This window comes from Gopherus flavomarginatus, chromosome 10 (assembly GCF_025201925.1).
Source record: "Gopherus flavomarginatus isolate rGopFla2 chromosome 10, rGopFla2.mat.asm, whole genome shotgun sequence".
NCBI classification, from domain to species: Eukaryota; Metazoa; Chordata; order Testudines; family Testudinidae; genus Gopherus; species Gopherus flavomarginatus.
Window position 1 is genome coordinate 82,432,644 of NC_066626.1, and position 26,173 is coordinate 82,458,816.

At 64.4% G+C, this 26,173-nt stretch overlaps 1 protein-coding gene across 1 annotated transcript; it reads left to right on the forward strand.

The window, feature by feature from the left end:
* The first annotated feature begins 458 nt into the window (after positions 1-458).
* Positions 459-25,968, forward strand: TMEM198 (transmembrane protein 198). The gene is made up of 5 exons (XM_050915941.1): positions 459-492; positions 21,749-21,981; positions 22,751-23,326; positions 24,224-24,414; positions 25,743-25,968. Exons 2-5 carry the CDS (start codon positions 21,819-21,821, stop codon positions 25,887-25,889), a joined length of 1,077 nt encoding a protein of 358 aa, XP_050771898.1. The 5' UTR covers positions 459-492; positions 21,749-21,818; the 3' UTR covers positions 25,890-25,968.
* The last annotated feature ends 205 nt before the right edge of the window (positions 25,969-26,173 follow it).

Below are 26,173 nucleotides of genomic sequence, written 5' to 3' on the forward strand. Positions count from 1 at the left end.
TACAGGCACCCCTCACACTGACAGCTCCTCACACACAGACACACGGGCACCCCTCACACTGACAGCCCCTCACACACAGACACACGGGCACCCCTCACACCAAGAGCCCCTCACACACAGACACACAGGCACCCCTCAGACTGACAGCCCCTCAGACGCAGGCACACACACATACCTGCAATCATCTGCATGCACACCAGATCTACACACACCTGCACTCAGACTGCACACACACACACACACACACACACACACCTGCGTGTGCACTGCACATGCATACACTTGCACACACACACACTCACGCGCCCGAACCTGCACGTGCGCTTCACCCCCGTTTTTTCCCTCACAGCCCCGCCCCCGCGGCCTCTGCTCTGCCCCGCCCCCCCCACGCGCGGCCCTGCCCCGTGACGCGGGGGTGACGTCAGCGGAGCTGTCCGCTCAGCACCGCGGGCCGGGCCGGGACCATGCGGCGGGGCCCGGCCGGGGGCGCAGGTAGGAGCGGGGCGGGGGGGACCTGGGGGAGGGGCTGGGGGCGCTGAGCAGCTGGGGGGACCCTGCGGGGCGGGGGGGCTGGGGGTCCTGAGGAGCTGGGGGGACCCTGCGGGGCGGGGGTCTGGGGGTCCTGAGGAGCTGGGGGGACCCTGCGGGGCGGGGGGGCTGGGGGTCCTGAGCAGCTGGGGGGACCCTGCGGGGTGGGTTTGGGTTCCGGGGGGGACCCTGGGAGGTGGGGGTGCTGGGGATCCTGAGGAGCTGGGGGGACCCTGCGGGGCGGGGGGGCTGGGGGTCCTGAGGAGCTGGGGGGACCCTGCGGGGCGGGGGGGCTGGGGGTCCTGAGGAGCTGGGGGGACCCTGCGGGGTGGGTTTGGGTTCCGGGGGGGACCCTGGGAGGTGTGGAGTCTGGGGGTCCTGAGGAGCCGAGGGGGGACCCTGCGGGGCGGGGGTCTGGGGGTCCTGAGGAGCTGGGGGGACCCTGCGGGGTGGGTTTGGGTTCCGGGGGGGACCCTGGGAGGTGGGGAGTCTGGGGGTCCTGAGGAGCTGGGGGGACCCTGCGGGGCGGGGGTCTGGGGGTCCTGAGGAGCTGGGGGGACCCTGCGGGGCATGTTGGGGTTCCAGCGGGGACCTGTGGGGCGCGTTGTGGCTCCGGGTCAGCAGGTTTTTTTCCTGGCTCTGCTGCCCAGGGACTTGGCCGGCAGGTTTGGAAGCTGTAACCTTGTCACCGCCCAACAGGCAGCCCAGAAACTGCAGCAGCGCCCCACGGCCGGGGACGGCAGGGTTAGGGCAGCTGCCCCGGTGTGGGGGTGGTGGGGGTGGACGGGGATAGGTGCGCTGGTGTCGGGGTGGTGCGGATGGATGGTGATAGCTGCCCCGGTATGGGGGTGACGGGGATGGATGGACATGGCTGCGCCGGTGGAGGGGGGTGGATGGGAATAGCTGTGCCAGTGTGGGGGTGGCAGGGGTGGATGGGGATAGCTGCGCTGGTGGGGCAGTGGGGGGATGGATGGGGATAGCTGCCCCGGTATGGGGCTGGCGGGGGTAGATGGGGATAGCTGTGCCGGTGTTGGGGTGGGGGGATGGATGGGGATAGCTGCCCCGGTGTAGGGGTGGCAGAGTTGGGTGGGGATAGCTGCACCGCTGTAAGAATGGATGGGGATAGCTGTGCCGCTGTGGGCGTGGGGGGATGAATGGGGATAGTTACCCCGGTGTGGGGCTGGCAGGGGTAGATGGGGATAGCTGTGCCACTGTGGGTGTAGGGGGATGAATGGGGATAGCTACCCCGGTATGGGGCTGGCGGGGGTAGATGGGGATAGCTGTGCCGGTGTTGGGGTGGGGGGATGGATGGGGATAGCTGCCCCAGTGTGGGGGTGGCGAGGACGGACGGGGATAGCATTGCAAGTGTGGGGAGTGGCGGGGATGGATGGAGATAGCTGCGCTGGTGTGGGGGGTGGCAGGGATGGACCTGGATAGCTGCCCCGGTGTGGGGGTGGCGGGGAGGGATGGGTATAGCTGCTCCGGTGTGAGGATGGTGAGGATGGACAGGGATAGCTGCCTCAGTGTGGGGGTGGTGGGGATGGATGGGGATAGCTGCTCCGGTGTGGGGATGGCGAGGATGGACAGGGATAGCTGCCTCAGTGTGGGGGTGGTGGGGATAGATGGGGATAGCTGCCCCGGTGTGGGGGTGGTGGGGATGGATGGGGCTAGCTGCCCCAGTGTGAGGGTGGCAGGGATGGATGGGAATAGCTGCCCCGGTGTGGGGGTGGTGGGGATGGACGAGGATAGCTGCCCCGGTGTGGGGGTGGCGGGGGTGGATGGGGATAGTTGCGCCGGAGTAGGGGTGTCGGGGGTGGATATGGATAGCTGTGCCAGTGTGGGGGTGGGGAGGTGGATGTGGATAACTGTCCTGGTATGGGGGTGGCGGGGATGGATGAGGATAGCTGCCCCGGTGTGGGGGTGGCGGGGATGGATGGGGCTAGCTGCCCCAGTGTGGGGGTGGCAGGGATGGATGGGGATAGATGCCCCGGTGTGGGGGTGGCAGGGATGGACGAGGATAGCTGCCCCGGTGTGGGGGTGGCGGGGGCGGATGAGGATAGTTGCGCCGATGTAGGGGTGGCGGGGGTGGATATGGATAGCTGTGCCAGTGTGGGGGTGGGGAGGTGGATGTGGATAACTGTCCTGGTATGGGGGTGGCGGGGATGGACGAGGATAGCTGCGCTGATGTGGGGGTGGCGGTGATGGATGGGTATAGCTGCGCCGGTGTAGGGGTGGCGGTGATGGATGGGGATAACTGTGCCAGTGTGAGGGTGGCGGGGATGGATGGGCATGGCTGCGCCAGTGTGGGGGTGGCAGCGGTGGATGGGGATAGCTGCGCCGGTGTGGGGGTGGCAGGGATGGATGGAGATAGCTGCCCTGGTGTGGGGGTGGCGAGTGTAGATGTGGATAGCTGCTCCGGTGTGGGGATGGCAGGAATGGACGGGGATATCTGTGCTGATGTGGGGGTGGCGGGGATGGACAGGAATAGCTACGCCGGTGTGGGGGTGGCGGAAGTGGATGTGGATAGTTGTGCCGGTGTGGGGGTGGTGGGGATGGACGGGGATAGCTGTGCTGGTGTGGGGGTGGCAGGGATCGACAGGGATAGCTGCGCTGATGTGGGGGTGGCGGGGATGGACGGGAATAGCTGCGCCGGTGTGGGGGTGGCAGGGATCGACGGGGATAGCTATGCTGGTGGGGTGGCGGGGGTGGATGGGGATAACTGTCCTGGTATGGGGGTGGTGGGGATGGATGGGGATAACTGCCCCAGTATGGGGGTGGTGGGAGTGGGTGGGGATAACTGTCCTGGTATGGGAGAGGCGGGAGTGGATGGGGATAAGTGCCCCGGTATGGGGGTGGCGGGGATGGATGGGGATAACTGCCCCGGTATGGGGGTGGCGGGGGTGGATGGGGATAACTGCCCCGGTATGGGGGTGGTGGGGGTGGATGGGGATAACTGCCCCGGTATGGGGGTGGTGGGAGTGGGTGGGGATAACTGTCCTGGTATGGGAGTGGCGGGGGTGGATGGGGATAACTGCCCCGGTATGGGGGTGGCGGGGGTGGATGGGGATAACTGCCCCGGTATGGGGGTGGTGGGAGTGGGTGGGGATAACTGTCCTGGTATGGGGGTGGTGGGGGTGGGTGGGGATAACTCCTGGTGTGGGGGTGGATGGGAACAGGTGCCCCAGGCTGCGGGGAGGAGGGAAGGCAGGGGGGAAGGATGGGGTGACCAGGTGGGGCAGTAATAATGTCTCTGCACCGCACCAGCCCGTGGCCTTGGCGTCTGCTGAGTGTTGGGGTTCAGAGAGCATGTAAACACTCTGCCCTCCCTCCCGCCCGGGCCTGGAGAACGCCAGGGCCGCGGTTCCCCGCTCTGGCCTGGGAAGGCTCCAAGGGCCGAAGGGCAGCGGGTGTCCAGCCAGCAGCCCCAGGCATTTCTTCTCCACAGGTGGGCGCAGGTCGGGGGGGTCAGGGGCGGGGGCGTAACCGGGCTCCCATCCTGCTCCTCTCTCTGCACACTAGAGTGTGAGCCCCTGGGCTGGGGAACGCCCCGCCCGTCCGGACCCTCTGCCCAGCTCCGGCTTCCCAGGAACAAGGTCTCAGACCAGCCCTGCCAGGCCGGAGCCGGGACCCTTCCCGCCGGAGACCCCTGGGCGCCAGACAAAGAGAGGATTTGCTGCTGCCGGCTGGCTCTCCAGAAGGCTTTGAAACACGGTATCCTAGCAACACCGTCCTGGCCTCAGCTCCCTGCCTTCTGGGAACATCTGGAGGGTGCACCTGGCTGCTGGGAGCAAATGGGAGCTTGCCAAGTGGCAGGCTGGTAGGGCATGGGGGATGGAGAGGGGAGGCCTGGGACTGAACGGATTAGAGAGGGGAGCATGGGGCAGGACACTGGAGCACTGGGGTGCCTGGGACTGAACGGGGCAGAGAGGGGAGCATGGGGCAGGACACTGGAGCACTGGGGTGGCATGTGTGGGCACAGGCAGAAAGCGCTGGGTGGAGTGAGCAGAGCAGAGTGGGCTTGGCTAGGGCAGGACAGGGTGGTACAGGCCGTAGGGGGTGGGACAAGGTGGGGAGGAGTCCAGTGGGTTGGGACGGAATATGGCATAGTATTGCCTGGGTGGGTGGGTGGATGGGCAGAGCAGGGCAGCATGGCTGGGGTGGGGCTGGAGCGTGTGCTGGGTGGCAGGGCGGGATGGCATGGGGTGGGGCGATGGAGTGACGTGGTGTTGGAAAGGGCAAGCCAGAGTCCCAGTGCTGTGAGCAAGATGGGGGCCTGGAACTGTGTGGCGTGGGACAGGGCAGGCTGGCATGGGATGGGGCAGTAGGGGCTGAGACAGGGCAGGTTGGCGTGGGATGGGGAAGTAGGGGCTGAGACAGGGCAGGTTGGCGTGGGAAGAGGCAGGCTGGCCTGGGACAGGGCAGGGTGGCGTGGGACAGGGCAGTAGGGGCTGGGACGGGGCAGGTTGGCGTGGGATAGGGCAGGCTGGCATGGGACAGGGCAGTAGGGGCTGGGACGGGGCAGGTTGGCGTGGGATAGGGCAGGCTGGCATGGGACAGGGCAGTAGCGGCTGGGACAGGGCAGGTTGGCATGGGACGAGGCAGGCTGGCCTGGGACAGGGCAGGGTGGCATGGGACACTGCAGGTTGGCATGGGATGGGGCAGGCTGACATGGGACAGGGCAGTAGGGGCTGGGACTGGGCAGGCTGGCGTGGGACGGGGCAGTAGGGGCTGGGACGGGGCAGGTTCGTGTGGGACAGGGCAGGTTGGCATGGGATGGGGCAGTAGGGGCTGGGATGAGGCAGGTTGGTGTGGGACACTGCAGGTTGGTGTGGGATGGGGCAGGCTGGCGTGTGACGGGGCAATAGGGGCTGGGATGAGGCAGGCTGGCGTGTGACGGGGCAGTAGGGGCTGGGACGAGGCAGGCTGGTGTGTGACGGGGCAGTAGGGGCTGGGACGGGGCAGGTTGGTGTGGGATGGGGCAGTAGGGGCTGGGACGGGGCAGGTTGGCGTGGGATGGGGCAGTCGGGGCTGGGATGGGGCAGGCTGGCATGGAACGGGGCAGTCGGGGCTGGGACAGGGCAGGCTGGCATGGGACGGGGCAGTAGGGGCTGGGACAGGGCAGTAGGGCCTGGGACGGGGCAGGCTGGCGTGGGACGGGGCAGTCGGGGCTGGGACGGGGCAGTAGGGGCTGGGACAGGGCAGGCTGGCTTGGGATGGGGCAGTAGGGGCTGGGACAGGGCAGGCTGGCTTGGGACGGGGCAGTCGGGGCTGGGACAGGACAGGCTGGCTTGGGACGGGGCAGTCGGGGCTGGGACAGGGCAGGCTGGCTTGGGACGGGGCAGTCGGGTCTGGGACGGGGCAGTAGGGGCTGGGACAGGGCAGTAGGGCCTGGGACGGGGCAGGTTGGCGTGGGACGGGGCAGTCGGGGCTGGGACGGGGCAGTAGGGGCTGGGACAGGGCAGGCTGGCTTGAGACGGGGCAGTAGGGGCTGGGACAGGGCAGGCTGGCTTGGGACGGGGCAGTCGGGGCTGGGACAGGGCAGGCTGGCATGGGACGGGGCAGTCGGGTCTGGGACAGGGCAGGCTGGCATGGGATGGGGCAGTAGGGGCTGGGACGGGGCAGGCTGGCATGAGACAGGGCAGTCGGGGCTGGGACGGGGCAGTAGGGCCTGGGACGTTTGCACTGGCTGAGAATGAGCTTGTGCCCTGTAATTAGAGCCTCGTTTGCAATGATGCCGGCACAGAAGCCAGTGAGGCATGGGAATCTGGGTGCTGTCACTTCCTGACTTTCTAGCCCAGCGCAGCCCCTTGCTGGGTCCAGGAGAAGTCAGGCCAGGGGCACTGCTGGCTGGAGTGGGCGCAGTTATGTCTCCCGCCTGTCTCCTAACTCCAGCAGTCCCGGGGTCGGGTGGAGAACAGCACACACTGAAAGGCAGCTGGTGAAGCTGGCCCGGGGCGGGATGGACAGGTGTCGGGGACTGGTGAGAAGGGGATACGTTCAGACCCAGCTGCCGCACTAGCAGCCCCCTGGATCGAGGAAATTGTCTGCTGCTGGCAGTTCACAGCCTCCGGGTCCTTGTGGCCACAGGGACCCCCAGGTTTCAGAAGAGCCTCTTCCTGCCAGGAGGCTGGCCCAGTGCTGTCAGGTACAGGAGGGACTTTCAGTCCCTCCCAGCCTGGGGCCAGGCGCAGAGCAGGGGCAAACGCCCGAGCCAGCCAGTCCCCACTGCTGGACCTTGGCGCGATAGGAGCCACAGCAAGTCCTTGCTGTCCAGCCTCAAGGCTGGGACCACCATCCACGCAGTACCTGGTTCCCTAGAGAGCCCGTCAGCTCCTGCCCTGCCCTCTGGGGCGCCTGCACCTGCCATGACTCTCCCTCGAGTCATGGCAGGTGGCCAGCAGGCTTGAATGCTGCTGAGCAGAGGCAGGGGAGTCTCTGGCTGCAGCTGGCCCACCCCAGAGCAGCTCCTGCTGTGCGGGAGAAGCACTGGGAGCCAGCTGGGAAGGTGATGTCCCCTCCCACCTCCCCACAACCACAGAGCTGACTCAGGGGCCTCAGTTTAATACTGCGAGTGCATGGCCCCCAGGGAGCCCATTTTCAATCACATACCCTGGTCACCCAGTAGGGCCCTCAGAGCCTGAGTGGCCACAGCTCCGCTCTGCAGCATCAGCTGTGGGTCTCCTCCCTCCCCCAGGAGCAGCCTGTGGTCGCTGGGCTGCAGCTGGCCCATGCACATGGGCCTCTTCCCTGGGGCACTCGGTGATTAGGCACCCAGAGCTCTCGTTAGCAGCTTTCCTGCAGGCTGCCAGCATCGTCTCCAGGCGGGGAGAGGATGAAGCTCAGAGGATTCCCTTCCACAGATCCATCCTGCCATCACCTGCACCATTCTCTGCAGCAGCCTCTGCTGAGAGCGGCGGGACATCGGAGAGCTCTTCCGAGCTAGCGCTCCGGAGCCATGTGCTAGGTGGGGCTGGCCCACAGAAGATCTTTACCGCACATTGTCAGAGGGCAGTTTCTGGTCCTCTGCAAGGAGCATCCCTTTTCCCACGGGTCCGTCTGTCTGTCTGTCATGACTGGTATCTGAGCTGTGCTATCACTTGTCTGTCTAAGGAAAAGACGGTTACTCACCTTTGTAACTGTTGTTCTTCGAGATGTGTTGCTCACATCCATTCCAGTTAGGTGTGCGCGCCGCGCGTGCACGTTCATCGGAAACTTTTTACCCTAGCAACTCCAGTGGGCCGGCAGGACGCCCCCTAGAGTGGCGCCGCCATGGCGCTCGATATATACCCCTGCCGGCCCACCCGCTCCTCAGTTCCTTCTTACCGGCTACTCCGACAGTGGGGAAGGAGGGCGGGTGTGGAATGGATGTGAGCAACACATCTCGAAGAACAACAGTTACAAAGGTGAGTAACCGTCTTTTCTTCTTCGAGTGATTGCTCACATCCATTCCAGTTAGGTGAATCCCAAGCCATACCTAGGCGGTGGAGTCGGAGTGAGAAGTCGCGGCATGGAGCACTGCAGATCCGAAGGCTGCGTCCTCTCTTGACTGCTGGACCAGGGCGTAGTGGGAAGCAAAGGTGTGGACTGATGACCAGGTCGCTGCCCGACAGATTTCCTGAATGGGCACACGGGCGAGGAAAGCCAGCGACGACGCCTGCGCCCTGGTAGAATGCGCAGTCACACGGCCCGTAGGGACGTGGGCCAAGTCATAGCAGGTCCTGATATAGGATGTTACCCATGAGGATAACCTCTGGGAGGAGATAGGAAGCCCCTTCATGCGGTCCGCTACCGCCACGAAAAGCTGGGGGGATTTGCGGAAGGGTTTGGTCCTCTCCACATAGAACGCGAGAGCCCTACGGACATCAAGCGAGTGGAGCTGCTGCTCCCTGCCTGAAGAGTGAGGTTTCGGGAAAAAAACCGGGAGGAATATCTCTTGGTTGATGTGGAAGGTCGAGACTACCTTGGGGAGAAAGGCAGGGTGTGGCCTCAGCTGCACCTTATCTTTGTGGAAGACTGTATACGGGGGGTCTACCACAAGAGCCCGGAGTTCCGACACCCGCCTAGCTGAGGTGATAGCTACTAAAAAGGCAGTCTTCCAAGAGAGATAAAGTAGGGAGCAAGTAGCTAACGGCTCAAAGGGGGGCCCCATGAGCCGAGACAACACCAGGTTAAGATCCCAGGTTGGAGCAGGGAGTCGGACGTTAGGGTATAAACGTTCCAGCCCCTTAAGGAATCTAGACACCGTCGGGTGAGAAAAAACGGAGCGACCATCCCCACCCGGGTGAAAGGTGGAGATAGCTGCCAGGTGGACCCGCAACGACGATATCGCCAGACCCTGTTGTTTGAGGGACCAAACGTAGTCTAAGATATTGGCCACCGAAACTTCCATAGGGCGGAGACCTTTCTCCACGCACCAACAGGAGAAACGCTTCCACTTGGCCGAGTATGTCGCTCTCGTGGAAGGCTTCCTGCTGCCCAAAAGCACCTCCCGTACCGGTGTGGAGCAGCGCAGTTCAGAACCGGTCAGCCACGCAGGAACCACGCCGCTAGGTGCAGCGACTGCAGGTCCGGGTGACAGAGAGTCCCGTGCTCCTGGGTAATCAGGTCCGGGTGAAGGGGCAGGGGAACTGGGTCGGCTATGGCCAGGTCCAGCAGCATGGGGTACCAATGTTGCCTGGGCCACGCCGGGGCTACCATGATCACGTGAGCCCTGTCCCTGTGCACCTTCAGAAGGACCCTGTGGACCAGAGGAAACGGGGGAAACGCGTAGTACAAGTGGGTTGACCACGGAATAAGGAAGGCATCCGCTATAGACCCGGGCTCCCTGCCCTGAAAGGAGCAGAACGCCTGGCACTTCTTGTTTCCCCCGGACGCGAAGAGGTCCACATGGGGATAACCCCACCTCTGGAAGATGGAGAGGGCGACGTCCGGGCGAAGGGACCACTCGTGCGATAGGAAGGATCTGCTCAGGCGATCCGCCAGCGTGTTCCGTACTCCGGGGAGGAAGGAAGCCGTGAGGTGAATGGAGTGGGCTACACAAAAGTCCCAGAGTTGCATCGCCTCGTGACATAGGGGAGAGGATCTGGTGCCGCCCTGCTTGTTGATATAGTACATGGTCGTCGTGTTGTCGGTAAACACCGCGACACAACGACCTTGAAGCTGGTGACAGAACGTTTGACAAGCAAGGCGGACCGCTCTCAACTCCCGCATGTTGATGTGCAACCTCACCTCCTGCGGGGACCACAGGCCCTGCGTTCTCAGGGTTCCCAGGTGGGCCCCCCAGCCGAGATCTGAGGCATCCGTTGTCAGGGACACCGAGGGCTGGGGTGGGTGGAAAGGGAGCCCCGCACACACTACGGACTGGTCTAGCCACCAGTCGAGAGAATCTAACACCCCCTCGGGGATTGTGATCAGCATGTCTAGCGGCTGGCTTGCCGGCCGGTAATGTTCGATGAGCCACAACTGGAGGGGCCTCATGCGGAGCCGAGCATAACCGGTCACAAACGTGCATGCTGCCATGTGGCCTAACAGGGTTAGACATGTCCGTACTGATGTCAAGGGGGCTGCCCGCAGTCGCTGAACGATCGCCGACAATGCCTGGAACCTCGGCAACGGCAGAAGAGCCCTGGCCACGGTGGCGTCCAGGACGGCCCCGATGAACTCCACCCTCTGCGTGGGGATCAGGGTGGACTTGTCCGTGTTGATCATGAGGCCCAAGGTAGCAAACAGGCCGGTGATCACGCGGACATGGCTGCAAACTTGCAGTTCCGACGTGCCCCGAATTAACCAATCGTCTAGGTAAGGGAACACGTGGATACGACTGCGCCGAAGATGTGCCACAACGACTGCCATGCATTTTGTAAATACCCTCGGGGCCGTAGAAAGGCCAAATGGGAGGACTGCAAATTGGTAGTGAAGGGGGCCCACCACGAAACGAAGGAAACGTCTGTGGTGTGGCCAAATGGCAATGTGAAAATAAGCGTCCTGCATGTCGAGGGCGGCGTACCAGTCTCCCGGATCCAGGGATGGGATAATGGTCCCCAGGGATACCATGCGGAACTTCAACTTCACCAGGTATTTGTTGAGCTCTCGCAGGTCGAGGATAGGCCTGAGGCCTCCCTTGGCCTTGGGGATCAGAAAGTAGCGGGAATAAAGCCCCTTGCCTTTCTCGTTTTCCGGAACCGCCTCTATAGCTCCTTTGTTGAGGAGCGTCTGTACCTCCTGTCGAAGGAATTGCTCGTGAGAGGGGTCCCTGAAGAGGGACGAGGAAGGGGGGCGGGAAGGAGGAAACGATGTAAACTGCAGGCGGTATCCCGTCTGCATCGTACGCAAGACCCAGCGGTCCGATGTTATTTGGGTCCACGCCGGAAGGAAAAACGAAAGGCGGTTGGAAAACGGGGGGGAAGGATCCGTGGGGGAAACTGTTACTGCGCCCTCGGGCGCACCTTCAAAATGAAGGCTTGGGTCCAGGCGGGGGCTTAGAGGAGCTTTGATTCTGCCCCCCTTGGTTCCCCGAATGCCTACGCCTTCCATTCCTGCCACGGCGCCTATTGAGGTCCTGCCGTTGGCGGAACTGGGGGTATGGCCTGCGCTGCTGTTGCTGGTGTGGCCGGAAGGGTCTGCGCTGCGTTCCCGGCGTGTGCATCCCTAGGGAGCGCATAATGACCCGATTGTCCTTGAGACTCTTAAGTCTGGGGTCTGTCTTTTCCGAAAACAAGCCCTGGCCTTCGAACGGGAGGTCCTGGATGGTATGTTGGAGCTCCGGTGGAAGGCCAGAGACCTGCAACCAGGAGATACGGCGCATCGTTACCCCCGAGGCGAGGGTGCGGGCAGCCGAGTCTGCAGCGTCTAAAGAAGCTTGCAACGATGTTCGTGCAACCTTCTTGCCCTCGTCTAGGATGGCCGCAAATTCTTGGCGGGCGTCTTGTGGCAGCAGCTCTTTAAATTTGTCCGCTGCCACCCACGAGTTAAACGCGTATCTACTGAGCAGGGCTTGTTGGTTCGAAACCCTGAGCTGCAGGGCCCCAGCCGAGTAGACTTTGCGTCCAAGGAGGTCCATACGTCTGGCCTCCCTGGATTTGGGGGCTGGAGCTTCCTGTCCATGACGCTCCCTATCATTCACCGACTGCACCACCAGGGAACACGGTGTCGGGTGGACATGGAGGTACTCATAGCCTTTGGAGGGGGCCATGTACTTCCTCTCGACGCCCCTCGCCGTAGGGGGGATGGAGGCCGGTGACTGCCAGATTGTATTGGCGTTGGCCTGGATCGTCCTAATGAAGGGTAGGGCGACCCTGGTGGGAGCATCCGACGAGAGGATGGTGACAATCGGATCCTCGATCTCAGAGACCTCCTTGGCTTGTAGGCTCAGATTCTGAGCTACTCGCCTAAGGAGGTCTTGGTGCGCCCTGAGATCCAGTGGGGGGGGGGCTACTGGAGGAGGTGCCAGCCACCGCTTCATCAGGGGAGGAGGATGAGGAGACCCCCGGCAAGAAGGTGTCCAATGGGGGGTCTCCCTCGGCCCTCGCCTCTGTCTCAGGAGCCAGAGCGGAGTCTTGCTGCTTGGACCCTTCCTCTCCATCCGGGGAGGGAGGGGGGCGAGACAACGAGGCTTCCGGCACCCTGTGCTCCGCTGTCGCAGGCCTAGCAGGAAGCTGTTGGGGGCCCTGGGCTTGATGGTATGCCCAGGGAGTCCAAAACCCCCACTGCTGCGGGCCTTGGTCCTGTTGCGGCGGGTCTTGGAAGAGCGCCGCCTGCCAGTCGGTGCCCAGCGCATACCCGCTGTCTGTCTGTGAAGACACCGACGGCTACCTAGAAGGCCATGGCGGGGCCGACCCTGGCTGGTAAGGGTCTGCGCGGGTCGGCACCGAAGATCTTCTCGGTGCCGGGGATCGGTACCGGGAGTCATAGCGGTGCCGGGATCGGGACCGGGACCGGGTTCTGTCTCGGTGCCGGGATCTGGACCGGTACCGGCCGCCGCTTCGGTGCCGGGATCGGGACCGGGACCTGCCACCGACGCGGTGCCGGGAGGTCGACCGGGACCGGGACCTGCCACCAGCTCGGTGCCGGGAGGTCGACCGGTGCGGCGAATGACGGCGGGACTGGCTCCTGGAGTCACGGTGCCGGTATCGGCGGCTGGAGTCAGACCGCGACCGTCTGGAGGTCGATCGGTGCCGCGAGTGCGACCGGTACCGCCGAGGGGAGCGGTGCCGGGACTGCGAGCTGCGGTGGGATCTTGATCGGCCGTGGCGTCGGGACCTGGATCGCGAGCGCGAGTCCCGAGACGGTGCCGACATCATGGGCTTGCCTCTAGATGCGACCCGCACCGGAGGTACCGGGGGTGGCAGCTGAGTAGACTCCGTTAAGGCAATAAGGTCCCGTGCCGAGGCGAAGGTCTCCGGCGTGGATGGGACCAATAGCTCAACCCCAGATCTTATGGGGGAGCTTGGCGGCACCGGACTCGACGGACCCGCCGGGCCCGGAGTCGACGGTGCCGGCGGCGCCGCGGCCGATGTCGATGCCGGGCACTCCAGTCGGGTCTGCCTGGCTGGGGTAGCAGACGCTGACGGTCTCGGCTCTGCACCCGGTGCCGGAGAAGGTCGGTGCCGGGGAGTCTTCCCGGTGCCGGTGCGATCCGGTGCCGGCGCCGAGATCACGGCCTGCGAAGCCGCCGGGTCAAGTGCCGCCTCCATGAGGAGAGTCCTGAGTCTTTGGTCTCTCTCCTTTTTTGTCCTGGGCTTAAAAGCCTTGCAGATGCGGCACTTGTCCGATCTGTGCGATTCCCCCAGGCACTTCAGGCACGCGTCGTGGGGGTCGCTGGTAGGCATAGGCTTCTTACAGGCCGCACACTGCTTAAAGCCCGGCGAACCAGGCATGAGCCCGGTGCCGGGTGCCGGGAAGGGCTACAGCCCCCGGCGAACAACTATCTACAACACTATTTACACCTAATTACTTAACTAACTACACTTAACGATCTACTAACAACTATAACAATAACGAGAGTTAACAAGGAGAGCTAGGGACGAGGAGGACAGCAATGCCGCGCTCCACAGTTCCAACGACCGACACGCCGGTAAGAAGGAACTGAGGAGCGGGTGGGCCGGCAGGGGTATATATCAGGCGCCATGGCGGCGCCACTCCAGGGGGCGACCTGCCGGCCCACTGGAGTTGCTAGGGTAAAAAGTTTCCGACGAACGTGCACGCGCGGCGCGCACACCTAACTGGAATGGATGTGAGCAATCACTCGAAGAAGAACATGGCATTCTGCATGCCGTGCCAGAGGTGGCACAGGGCTCACGCCGCATGAGACTGGAGGATGATCCCCGGTAGAGCACCACAGGAAGGTCAGTCAAACACTGCACTGCGGCCAGCTGTGCAATCACAAGATGCAGCTGTCAGGAGGCTGCAGACGTGGTCTGTGAAGCCCCAAGACACAAATTCACTCCTGGCCCTGCCCCAGGGGTCTGGATGGGAATCGCAGACACAAGGACTTGTTTGGCTTCAGCTAGCTCAGCCCCTCATCCAGGGCAGGACCTTCTCTTCCTTTAGTGGCTAGTCCAGCCCAGCTGTACGTGTTCCAAGTGAGGGGTGCATTCCCATTCCCTTCCCGGCCCCAGGCGTGAGCTCCCCAGTTAAACACCTTGCTTCCCCTGCGACCCCGGATCGGAGAAAGGCAGTGCCCCTGCGGTCACATCTGCTGGTGGGGGCAGAGGCAAGCCTGCAGCCTGCAGTGGCGCTGGGAGTCCCTGCTCTGAGGTTATCCCCGCTTGTTACAGGGGTAGTGGGACTTGTCCTGGGTGCAAGGAGGGACTGTTCCAGGAGCTGTACACCCACACAGCTCTCAGCGGTTTTCATCCGCCAGCAAAGGCCAACATTAAACCACCTCAACGTCAAACTATTTACAGGGCTGGAAACATAACAAGGCAAAGTGCATGCAGCAGAACCTGAGCAGATTCAGTGCTAGGGCCTTCAGGGGACCGGACATAGCAAGGGTCCTGTCATGGATTTCCAGGGCATTGGAACTGCCAGCCAGCAAATCCCCTCTCACTGTGTGTGTGTGAGGGGTTGTGCTCGGAGTCAGCACCTGTCTCCCAGCTGGTGCCTGCTCCAGCCCAAGCTAAGCCCTTTCGCCAGGCCACAGCTGAGGAGTCAGGATGAGACAACGTTTTCAGTTTCCGTTCCCTTTGCTATAGCACTGGCACCTTCCCTAGCAGAGGAGGCTTTGCAGTCGGACCTGGCATCTGTGCTCAGCCCTGTCCCTGTGAAACTTTTCCTGATGGTTGGAGCCCCAGACTTGCACAGGTGCAGAGAGGCTTCCCCCGAACTCTGCCTGGCAGCCCCGCCTGGGGGCGGGGGAGGGCAGAGAGGCTGCTTCCCCAATTCCCTAATCTTAGATCAGATCCAAACTGTGTAACGTTGGTGGTTGTGGGTCAGTACTGGGGGGCATCAGCAAAGCTGTGTATGGCCGGGGAGTCTCGGGCTAGAATACCAGACAGGCGGCCAGGTGGGGCCCGGGAGGGGCGGAGGAGCATCCCCAGGCAGGGCTGGATGGGGGGCAAGGAGACCAATGGGCAGACCTGGGGGGACAGACGGGGCAAGGGTGCTGCCAGGGGGGCTGGGGCAGGTTGAGGGGCAGGGCGGGAAGGGGGCTGGGGGGGCCAGGGCGGCCGGGGGGGCCGGCCCGGCGTCGGGTGGTGGATGTAACAAGAGGCTGTAGCAGAGGAAGCAGCCGGTGGGTAATTTCCCTGCAGCCAATCAGCAAGTGTCTTGCCCCCCTTAGCAACAGTGAGTGCACCAATGGGGCGGCAGCGAGCCGGCAGCCCCCCGCCCCCCCACACGTGGGTTCGCCCCAGGGCCCCTCTGCCAGCTCCGGGCCCAAGCTGGCGTCTGCTGCCAGAGGCTGCCCGGCCGGCGCCCCTGAGTCAGCTCAGCACCAGGCCCCATTGCGGGGGGGGGGGGGGGGCAGCAAGGGGCGCACAGTGCAGGGAGCCCAGACCCAGAGAGCAGCCCAAGTCCTTGCCACGCTGGGCACCCCTCGCCCACGGCCACCCAGCTCAGCCATAGCCCGGCACGCCTCGCCCCGGGCCAGCCACAGCCCGGCACTGCTTGCCCGTGGCCACCCAGCTCAGCCACAGCCCGGCACCCCTCGCCCACGGCCGGCCATGGTGCAGCACCCCTGGCCAGCTGGCTCAGCCACGGCCCTGCACCCCTCATCCCCAGCCTGCCATGCTGGACACTCCCAGCAACCAGCTCAGCCATGGCCCGGCACCCCTCGCCCATGGCTACCTAGCTCAGCCACAGCCCGGCACCCCTCGCCCCCAGCCAGCCACGGTGCAGCACCCCCGGCCAGCCGGCTCAGCCACAGCCCAGCACCCCTCGCCCCCAGCCAGCCATGGCCTGGCATGCCTCGCCCCCAGCTGGCCATGGCCCGGCACCCCTCACCCCCGGCTGCCCAGCTCAGCCACAGCCTGGCACCCCTCGCCCCCGGCTGGCCATGGCCCGGCACCCCTCACCCCCGGCCACCCAGCTCAGCCACAGCCCGGCACCCCTTGCTCCCGGCCAGCCATGGCCCGGCACCCCTCGCCCACGGCCGGCCATGGTGCAGCACCCCCGGCCAGCCGGCTCAGCCATGGCCCAGCACCCCTCGCCCATGGCCACTCAGCTCAGCCACAGCCCGGCACCCCTCGCTGCCGCCGGCCATGGCCCAGCACGCCTTGCCACTGGCCGGCCATGGTGCAGCACCCTCAGCCAGCTGGCTCAACCACGGCCCTGCACCCCTCACCCCCAGCCTGCCATGCTGGGCACCCCAGCCACCCAGCTCAGCCATGGCCTGGGACCCCTCGCCCATGGCTACCCAGCTCAGCCACAGCACAACACCCCTGGCCAGCTGGCTCAGCCACAGCCCAGCACCCCTCACCCCCGGCCATCTAGCTCAGTCACGGCCCAGCACCCCTCGCCCCCGGCCACCCGGCTCAGCCATGGCCCCGCACCCCTCGCCCCTGGCCACCCGGCTCAGCCATGGCCCCGCACCCCTTGCCCCTGGCCACCCGGCTCAGCCATGGCCCCGCACCTCTCGCCCCTGGCCACCCGGCTCAGCCATAGCCCAGCACCCCTCGCCCCTGGCCACCCAGCTCAGCCATGGCACGGCACCCCCAGGCACTGGCTGAGCTGCAGCACTAAGGGCTCTTCAGTCTGGCAGAGATGTCCGGAACCGGAGCCCGTGGCTGGACACTGCAGCTGGACAAATCCCTATATGAGTTAAGGCCCCGATGTTTAACAGTGCAGGTGCTTCACCCGTGGAATGAGCTCCCAGGGGAAGCAGTGGATTCCCCTTCACTTGAAGGGTTTCCATCCAGCCGGGGCCTTTCTGGGGGTCGCTTTGGCTGAACAGAAGTTACTGGGCGCAGTGCGGTGGGGCTGGGGCTAGGCAGGAGTCAGGCTAGTGCTTTGAGGGTCCCGTCTGGCCTGGAGCCCTGTGGGACAGTGCTGATGGTGTGGGCTCCCTCAGTTAGCGCCCGGTGGCTGCGTTCTCTCGGATCAGTCCTGTCCGTTTGGGTTCCCTCTGTGCAGGGAGGTGCTGTTGGTTCAGGCTTGGGATCTCTGGGTTAGTGCCAAGGCTTTGAGTTGGGTCCTGAGGGGGTTAGCACCTGTAACAGCTCTTACCTTTCCAGCATTGCTGCCTCATTTTCCCTTCTGGTTTACATCTCGCTCTGGTAGTGGGGCAATTATGGCCTCAGTTTCCCTCCTCTCAGAGTAGTTTGGCCCTTGAGCCAAACTAACAACCTTTCACTTGTGGGGGAGCCAACAGGACCAAAACAAAACAGCCCTTTATTGACTTTCCTGAGCCCCTGTCACCCTCCATCGCCTCTCCAGGCCCAGTCCCCCCCCAGACGCCGGGGGAGCCGCTCCGTGGCCATCCCCGGCCCCAGTCCCACTCCAGACACTAGGGGAGCCGCTACTTGGCCATCCCCGGTCCCAGTCCCCCCCACAGATGCTGGGGGAGCTGCTCCATGGCCATCCCTGGCCCCAATCTCCCCCACAGATGCTGGGGAGCCGCTCTGTGGCCATCCCCGGCCCCAGTCCTGCCCCCCCAGATGCCAGGGGAGCCACTCCGTGGCCATCCCCGTCCCCAGTTACCCCCCGCAGACACCAGGGGAGCCACTCTGTGGCCATCCCCGGCCCCAGTCCCTCCCAGACGCTGGGGGAGCTGTTCCGTGGCTATCGCTGGCCCCAGTCCCGCTCCAGACACTAGAGGAGCCGCTACTTGGCCATCCGTGGCCCCAGTCCCCCCAACAGATGCTGGGGGAGCTGCTCCATGGCCATCCCTGGCCCCAGTCCCCCCCACAGATGCTGGGGGAGCTGCTCCATGGCCATCCCTGGCCCCAGTCCCCACCCCCCAGATGCTGGGGAGCCGCTCTGTGGCCATCCTCGGCCCCAGTCCCCCTCCCCCCACCGACGCCGGTGGAGCCACTCTGTGGCCATCTCTGGCCCCAGCCCCCCCCCCAGACGCCGGAGGAGCCGCTCTGTGGCCATCCCCGGCCCCAGTCCTGCCCCCCCCAGATGCCAAGGGAGCCACTCCGTGGCCATCCCCAGCCCCAGTCCCCCCCAGACGCTGGGGGAGCCACTCCGTGGCCATCCCCAGCCCCAGTCCCCCCCAGACGCTGGGGGAGCCGCTCCGTGGCCATCCCCAGCCTCAGTTCCCTCCCCAGACACCAGGGGACCTGCTCTGTGACTCTCCCCCCCCCCCTTTCAGGGTGAATGGCTCTGTCGTGCCAACTCGCCTTTTACACGCACTATAGTGTGACGCTCAGCCATCCCGGCAGTCTCCCGTTCGGGGCCCCTCTCCTACCTGCCTGGATGCAGGAGGGTTCTTCGCACCTTTGCTGGATGCAGGGGGGATCCTCACACCTTTGCTGGCAGCCCTGGCCTGGGCCCCCATCAGGAAGCTCCCCCTGGGTTCCCATCCCAAGCCCCCTTCCCATGGCCTTCCTCCAGCTCCTGCCACAGCCCCCTTGTCCCTACGCCTTCCTCCCCACAGCCACTCCAGGGCTGCCTCCTACTCCAGCCTGGCTGCCCTGGTCCCAGCACAGGGTCCCGCTCTGTCCCATGACCTGGGAGGACACCGGGCATGGGGGGGCGGGGGCGGATGAGCTGCCCCCACTACAGTGCTTCAGGGATCAGGGTGGCTCTGGAGTGGGCACCTGTCACGGAGTCCCCGGGCGATGCTCTGGAACTGCTCCCCACCAAGCCAGGCAGGACTTTGGGGAGCCTCCTCTCCCTTGGAGCAGACTTGTTCAGGGCAAGAAGCTCACACGGCTTCACCTCCTGGGTCTCTCCTTGGAGCATTCAGCATCCTCTGCCCCTCCGTGCGCTTCCCACAGCGAGCCCACCCAGCGGGGTCCTGGGGAAGCCACCGGGTTCTGCACCCCCACTTTGCAGTCAGACGTGACTCTCAGCCAGCCAGTAACACAGAGGTTTATTCGATGACAGGAACAGGGTCTAACACAGAGCTTGTAGATACAGCGAACCAGACCCCTCGGCAGGGTCCATTCTGGGGGGCAGTGAGCCAGCCCCCCAGGTCTGCCCTCAGCCAGCTCCAGACTAACAACCCCCCCCCTTCTTTCTGCTCAGCCCCTTTCCCAGGCCAGGAGGTCACCTGATCTCTTTGTCTCCAACACCTTCAGCTGGCACCTTTGCAGAGGAGGGGCCCAGGCCATCAGTTGCTAGGAGACAGAGTGCCAGGCATTTAGATGCACTGGCCCTTTGCTCTGCCAGATACTTAAGAACTGCCATGGGGACACTGAGGCACCAACACAGTATTCAGAGAAAACATTAAGAACATTCCCAGTTCGTCACATCTCTCCCTCCTTCGAGGCCGAACTGAGCGAGGTCACTTCAGCCGGTGACCTGGGGAAGTTCGAACCCCCCAAGGTTCCCATGGATGCCCCAGCATCTCTCCCATCCCTTGGTGTGAGTTACACCAGGACAGTCCAGTCTCACGCCCTCCCTTAGGTCGGGTGTGCTTGATGGCACTTGCAGGCCGCATGTGGGAAGGTTTATGCGGCTTGAACCCTTTTGCTATCCCCAATATCCCTGGGGTTCAAACTGGGCCGGGGTCTTCTCCCAGCACTCTGGGCTGCAATTCAGGCTCCCTTGGTTAAGAGCCCCCATCTTGGCCTTGGCCAGCTCTGGGCTTGGGCAGCTGCTTCCCACTTTGTGGCCCAGATACAACACCTCTGCCATCCCCAACTTACACTTTCCAGCTTTTAATGTCAGTCCCACCTCCTTGAGGCAGCCCAGTCCCCTCTTCACCTGGGACACCTGTTCCTCCCAGGTCTGGCTAAAGATGCACGTTATCAGTGTCTGCCAGGGCCAAGTTCTCCACCGCCCTTTGCTTGTCTAGAATCTCCCCAGGCCTAGGCATGGGGTCGGCATCAGATACTGTGATGGCTTTAAGCTTTTGATAGCCCCCATAAAACCAGATCATCCTGTCTCCCTTGGGGATCAGCCCCACGGGTGAGGCCCATGGGCTGTAAAACTGGCTGGATCCCATCTAAAGCCAGCATGTCCCTGACCTTTCTCTCCAGGTTCTGGGCTGCTTTCCCAGTGACTCTGAATGGGGAACACCTGATGGGGAGATTGTCTCCCACCTCAGGGAAGAGATCCCCCAGGGGGTCTTCCCCCTTCTCCATCCAATCCTCCCCCTTCAGGTCCAGGGGTCCCCTCACTCTCCTCCCATCCAGCAGCTCAAATGGGAAGAACCCTGTGGATTCCTGGGGCACCACCAGCTGCCTCCTGATTCCCCCCAGTTCTACTTCCCCTTGGGGAGCCCATTCCCGGCACAGGAATCCCTCCTCCTGCAGGACTCTGTCCCTGCAGCCTTCCCCAAGGGGGTTTGCAGCGCTGTGGCCAGCAAGTTCCCTCAGCTTCTCCAAGGAGGGATCCTTCTGCGGCTCGGTCTGGGATTCAGCCGCTGGGGCAGGGAGTGGGACCTGCTCCCTCTCGCTGGCTGGGCCTGGGGTCACAGCCCCCCTGAGCCCTGTCCCTGGTAGCTCCCTCCCTGCTGTGTAATCACTTCCCAGCAGCATGTCTGGACCAGGCAAACCTGTTTGGCAGCCAACCTGCCCTGCCTGGGTGTTCCCACACTAAGCTGGGGTCTCAGCTTCCCCTGTGCTCAGCACTGCCCTTGCTGTCCCAGTGGGGCCAGGCAGCGAGCTCTCTGCTCTGGTCACAGCATCAGAGCCAGCGTGAGCCCCCACTCTGGTGTGCAGGGGGGCGGGGAGCATCTCTCCCTCCCACTCAGCCCCAGGGGGCTGGTTATAGGTAGGCAGGTATCCTGAGCCCAGCAGCCCCTCCCCCCTGCCAGCCAGGTTATTTGCATTTTCACTGACCATTTCCATCCTAGCCAATTCGTTCCCTGGATTTGAATTCAAACCCTCGGCCGTTACAGGAGCGGGGCCTGGATCTTGTCCCATGGGGAGACAGTCACCCCCCAACAGGGCCTCCCAGCCGATATCCTGGAGAACCCCAACTACCAGCCAGCCCGACCCCTCCTGGGTCTGCACAGGGATCTGGGCCATAGGCAGGGCGAGGGGCTTCACCCCAGGGAACTTCACCCAGGTTCCACAGTCCCTCAGCATCTGGGGCTGCACCACCACAGTTCTCTCTGTCCCAGGGTCTCGCCCCTGCAGGCGTGTTTCCCCACTGACCCCTGGGCAGTCCCCTAGGTCTCTCTGCTCCACCATCACCAGTCCACGCTGCTGCTGCTTCTCCTGCAGCTTTTCCTCGGGATCTTGCTCTCTCTCACGGTCCTCTCGCTCTCTCGGGCTCTGCTCCCATCCCATCTGTCTCCAATCTCCTGATGGGGATCCCAATCGTGAAGACCCTCATCTGATTGGGGACCAGATTCTTGGGAATGCCTGACTGCTGCTCCAGCTGCTCTCAGATCCTCTTGTAGCCCCATCGGGGTGCCAGACGTTTAGGTGCACTGGCCCTTTGCTCTGCCAGATACTTAAGAACTGCCATGGGGACACTGAGGCACCAACACAGTATTCAGAGAAAACATTAAGAACATTCCCAGTTCGTCACAGCGCCCAGCCTGCAGTTCTTGGTGCAGAGGTGGGTGCTGCCTGGGGCCGGCAGGTGCCGGGCTGCGCTGGGTGCTTGGGGCAGGCTAGCTCTTATCCCACCCCCTTCCCCTGTCGCTCTGTCCTCTCGCCAGCTGGAGGAGGCTCCTGGATGCAGCGCGGCCTGTGGGGCGTCTGACGCCCCTGCCGGAATCACCAAGAGCCATGACTTCGACTGTGCAGACGCTGCACTTCAGGCTGCTGCCGCACGACGCCGGGCAGGAGTGGGTGCACAGCTGTGAGCAGGAGATCCAGCGCCGGTACCAGGTGGTGCCCTCTGTCGTGTGTGCCATGTGCTGCCTCTTCGGGATCATCTACTGCTTCTTCGGTGAGTCCGGCAAGGCCGGGCTGGCCGCCTCAGCTGTGCAGCAGGGCGGGGAGCGAGGGTGACGGGAGCACAGGCAGAGAGCGGCAGCCGTAACCAGCATGCTTTGCTTCCCTGCTCTCCCCCGTACATGTGGGGACACTGAGGCGCAGGGGTGGGGCCTGGCCTCCCGCCTGCTCACAGCGAGTCAGTGGCAGAAGTGAGAAGTCCTGGCGCCCAGCCATGCTGCTCTGGTCCACCTGAGCCCACTTCTCTGTGTGCGGGGCCCCTGGCTCCCAGCCCATGTTCCTCCCTACAACCAGGGAGAGCCAGCGGATGGGGCTGAGGCCGAGCTGGGGCGGGCAACAGGGCCAGGGCAGCTGGCTCCAATCTGACAATGACTCTGATACTCAGAGCTGAGGAGTTCGGGCGACACAGCCAGGGGCATTGCCCATGAGCACCCAGGAGTGGGAATTCGTTCTGCCATGGATGCGACGTAATTCTCCCCGCAAAATGGCAGCACACGTGGTGTCATTTTATCACATCCTGAAAGCACCCGGCCCAGTCAGCCAGGCCATCACCAAGCCGCAGTCAGTATCTCTGGCCTAGCACATCCGTGCCTGCACAGAGGTCGCCTGCGGCGAACCCTGGCAGCGCACCCCCCAGCAGGAGCCCCCTTGCCCTCGGGTGGCGCAGAGGGGAGCTGAGTGTGCTCCAGGGAGGGCTCCTGCCAACGCTGCGTCCCCGCTGGCCGGACAGAGCCTGTGGCAATGACCAGCCCTGCTCTCCCTAGGCTACCGCTGCTTCAAGGCCATCATGTTCCTGACCGGGCTGATGTTTGGCTCCATCATCATCTTCATGCTGTGCTACAAGGAACGGGTGCTGGACACGCAGCTGAGCGTGGAGGCCTCGGTGGGCATTGGGCTGGGCATCGGTGTCCTGTGCGGGCTGGTCACCATGCTGGTGCGCAGCGTCGGGCTCTTCATGGTGGGGCTGCTGCTGGGGCTGCTGCTGGCACTGGCCACGCTGGTGGCCATGGAGCAGTTCTACCACCCGCCCACGGTGTGGATCCCCATCGGGCTGCTGCTGGGCGTGGGCATGCTCGGCGCCGTGCTCACCCTGCAGTGGCAGAAGTTCTTCACCACCCTCTCCACGGCCGTCTTTGGCAGCGCCATCATGACCGTCACCGTCGACTACTTCATCGAGCTGCTGCTGCTGGTGCAGTACGTCTACGAACGCGTCAAGGTGGCACCCGCACGGCCCATGTGCTGGTACAGCTGGGTCATCCTGGGTGTCTGGCCCGTCCTCGCCACGCTGGGTGTGCTGGTGCAGTGGAAAGTCACGGCCGAGGGGTACTCCCACACCGAAGGTGAGGCGGGACGGGCGGGCGAGGGACTCGGGGAATGGGGGATCAGAGGTGATGGGTGGTGTGGGCTGTTCGCAGGCTCTGAGTGATTAGGGGGATGACATGGGGGGCTTACAGGGTCCGGGTACTGCGTGTATGTGGGGTGGGAGGTTACAAGATTCGGGTCCTGTGGGAGTTGCAGGATCTAGGTACCGTGGGGTGGGGGGTTGCAGGATCCAGGTGCCAAAGGGGTTGCAGGTCTGGATGCTGGGGGGGTTGCAGGATCTGGGTGCCAGGGGGGTTGCAGGATCTGGATGCCAGGGCGGTTGCAGGGTCTGGATGCCAGGAGGGTTGCAGGATCCAGGTGCCAGGGGGGTTGCAGGTCTGGATGCCGGGAGGGGTTGCAGGATCCGGGTGCCAGGGGGGTTGCAGGGTCTGGATGCCGGGGGGGTTGCAGGATCCGGATGCCGGGGGGGTTGCAGGGTCTGGATGCCGGGGGGGTTGCAGGGTCTGGATGCCGGAGGGGGTTGCAGGGTCCGTGTGCCAGGGGGTTTGCAGGGTCTGGATGCCGGGGGGGTTGCAGGGTCTGGATGCCGGGGGGGTTGCAGGGTCTGGATGCCGGGGGGGGTTGCAGGGTCCGTGTGCCAGGGGGTTGCAGGGTCTGGATGCCAGGGGGGTTGCAGGATCTGGATGCCAGGGGGGTTGCAGGATCCGGGTGCCAGGGGGGTTGCAGGGTCTGGATGCCGGGGGGGGTTGCAGGATCCGGGTGCCAGGGGGGTTGCAGGGTCTGGATGCCGGGGGGGTTGCAGGATCCGGGTGCCAGGGGGGTTGCAGGGTCTGGGTGCCAGGGTGGGGGGGGTTGCAGGTCCAGGTGCGGTGGAGGTGCAGAACAGACCCCTCACTCCCCATCTCGCCCCGCAGTGGTTATCAGCCGGCAGCAGCGCCGGGTGCAGCTGATGAGGATCAAGCAGCGGGAGCAGCGGAAGGAGAAGCAGCAGCAGCGGAGGCCACCCCGTCCCCCTCCCCACCCACACAAAGCCCACCTGCCCGAACCCAGCTACCGCCGCAAGCCAACCCCCGTGCGCCGCTTTGACGGGGACGTGCTCTCTCCTGTGAGCGCTGGGGCTGTGTGTGGGCCCGGGGGAGGCAGGAGCCCAGCGCTCTGGGAACGGGTGGGCTCTGCCCTGCACATTCACAGCGTCGCCTCGTTCTGCCAGAAACACAATAAACTAGCGGGAGGGACTGAGCCAGCCCGTGGCCTCCTTGCCCTGCAACTCCCCACGGGCATCAGCCTTGGCCGGGGGCCCCTTTGCCTTCTCCCGCCAGCGCCAGGCGTTCTGGACAGAGACCAGAACTGAACCTGCCCCACTTCCGGGGGTGGGGGTGGGGAGAGCTTTCCCATCCTCCGTCCTCAGCTACAGCTGATGGGGGCTGCCAGGTGCTGCTCCCCCGTGTGAAGGCATCAAACAGCCCAGTGCCTGCCAGCTAAGGGAGCCTCAGTGAGCCGTAGCAGGGCTGTGCCAACCCCGGGAGTGACCCGGGACCAGGTGGGAGGGCAAGAGCCTGGCCGAGGTGAGGAGCTGGTGGGTGGCAGAGCTTAGAGCAGGCCCAGTGCCAGGTTCCTGGGAGAGGGGGCTGGTACCTGCTGTGGGGCAGCGAGTGGCAAGGGGCCGTGGCTGAACCTGAGGCTCCAGGGGATGCTGGGAGCAGCCCAAGGGGAAGGCCTGGGCCGGAGACTGGCCCCAGCGCTGAGCCCAGTGAGCAGACACCCAGCTGGCCACACTGGCAACGCCTCCCTGGCTGAGCACCAGCAGGGGGTGACGCCCCATTGATCCCCAAACCCTCCTCTCTGCTCCTGACACAGCGCCCACATCCCAGCACCCTTCCCTCCTCCCCCCACATCCCTCACCCCTGCCCACCTGCATGCTGGCCCTGGCCTCCAGCCTGCTGCCTTCATCAGGGCCGGCTGGCGCCAGGGCAGAAGCAGCTGCCCAAACTGGGCTGGACATGCCCAGAAAAAGGCCTCAAGGATCCGTGAAATCCATGGCCCCAACCACTCCCCTCATTTCCTGCCTGTCAAGGTCACGTGCAGTTTGCCCCCCACCTTCTGCCCCCATCTTGTGCTCTGCTGCCTAGACTTCCCCTGTGGTCCCACCCCTGGGGGGCGAGTGCCCCCTGGCCTTTTCCCCAGACTCCCACATGCTGCCCCAGGCTACAGGGGGCAGGGGAGAACCACCTGGCTGCAGCAACCTGAACTAGGGAATTGACTGCCCCGCCCCACCCTGCCCCACCTGCTGGGGAAGGGCTGTACTGCAGCAGCCTGGCAGGTCCTTCCCCCAGACAGGGCCAGCAGAGCCCCAGAGCTGGGGGAGAGGAAGGGGCTGGGGTGGCAGCGGGAGGGCTGGAGACAAGATGCTCATGTCCCTCCTCTCTCATCCAGAGCTACATCCAGAGCTTCCGGGAGCGGCAGACGGGGACGTCGCTGAGCAGCCTCATCGCAAGCACGCACGCCGTGGTCGACCTGGACTATGACTGCAGCTCTACGGTGCCCTTGACCATGGGCTCTGGCCCAGTTCTTCGGGTATAGCCCAGACCCCCTGACCTCTCGTGACACCAGCAGCAGGGCCAGCAGGGACCGACACGCCAGGGCCCCGCCAGGGCCAGCACGGACCAGCCCTCCAGACACACCAGGGCCCTGCCAGGGCCAACACGGACCGACATGCCAGGGCCAGCATGGACCAGCTCTCCAGACACACCAGGGCCCCGCCAGGGCCAGCATGGACCAGCCCTCCAGACACGCCAGGGCCCCGCCAGGGCCAGCACGGACCGACATGCCAGGGCCCTGCCAGGGCCAACATGGACCAGCCCTCC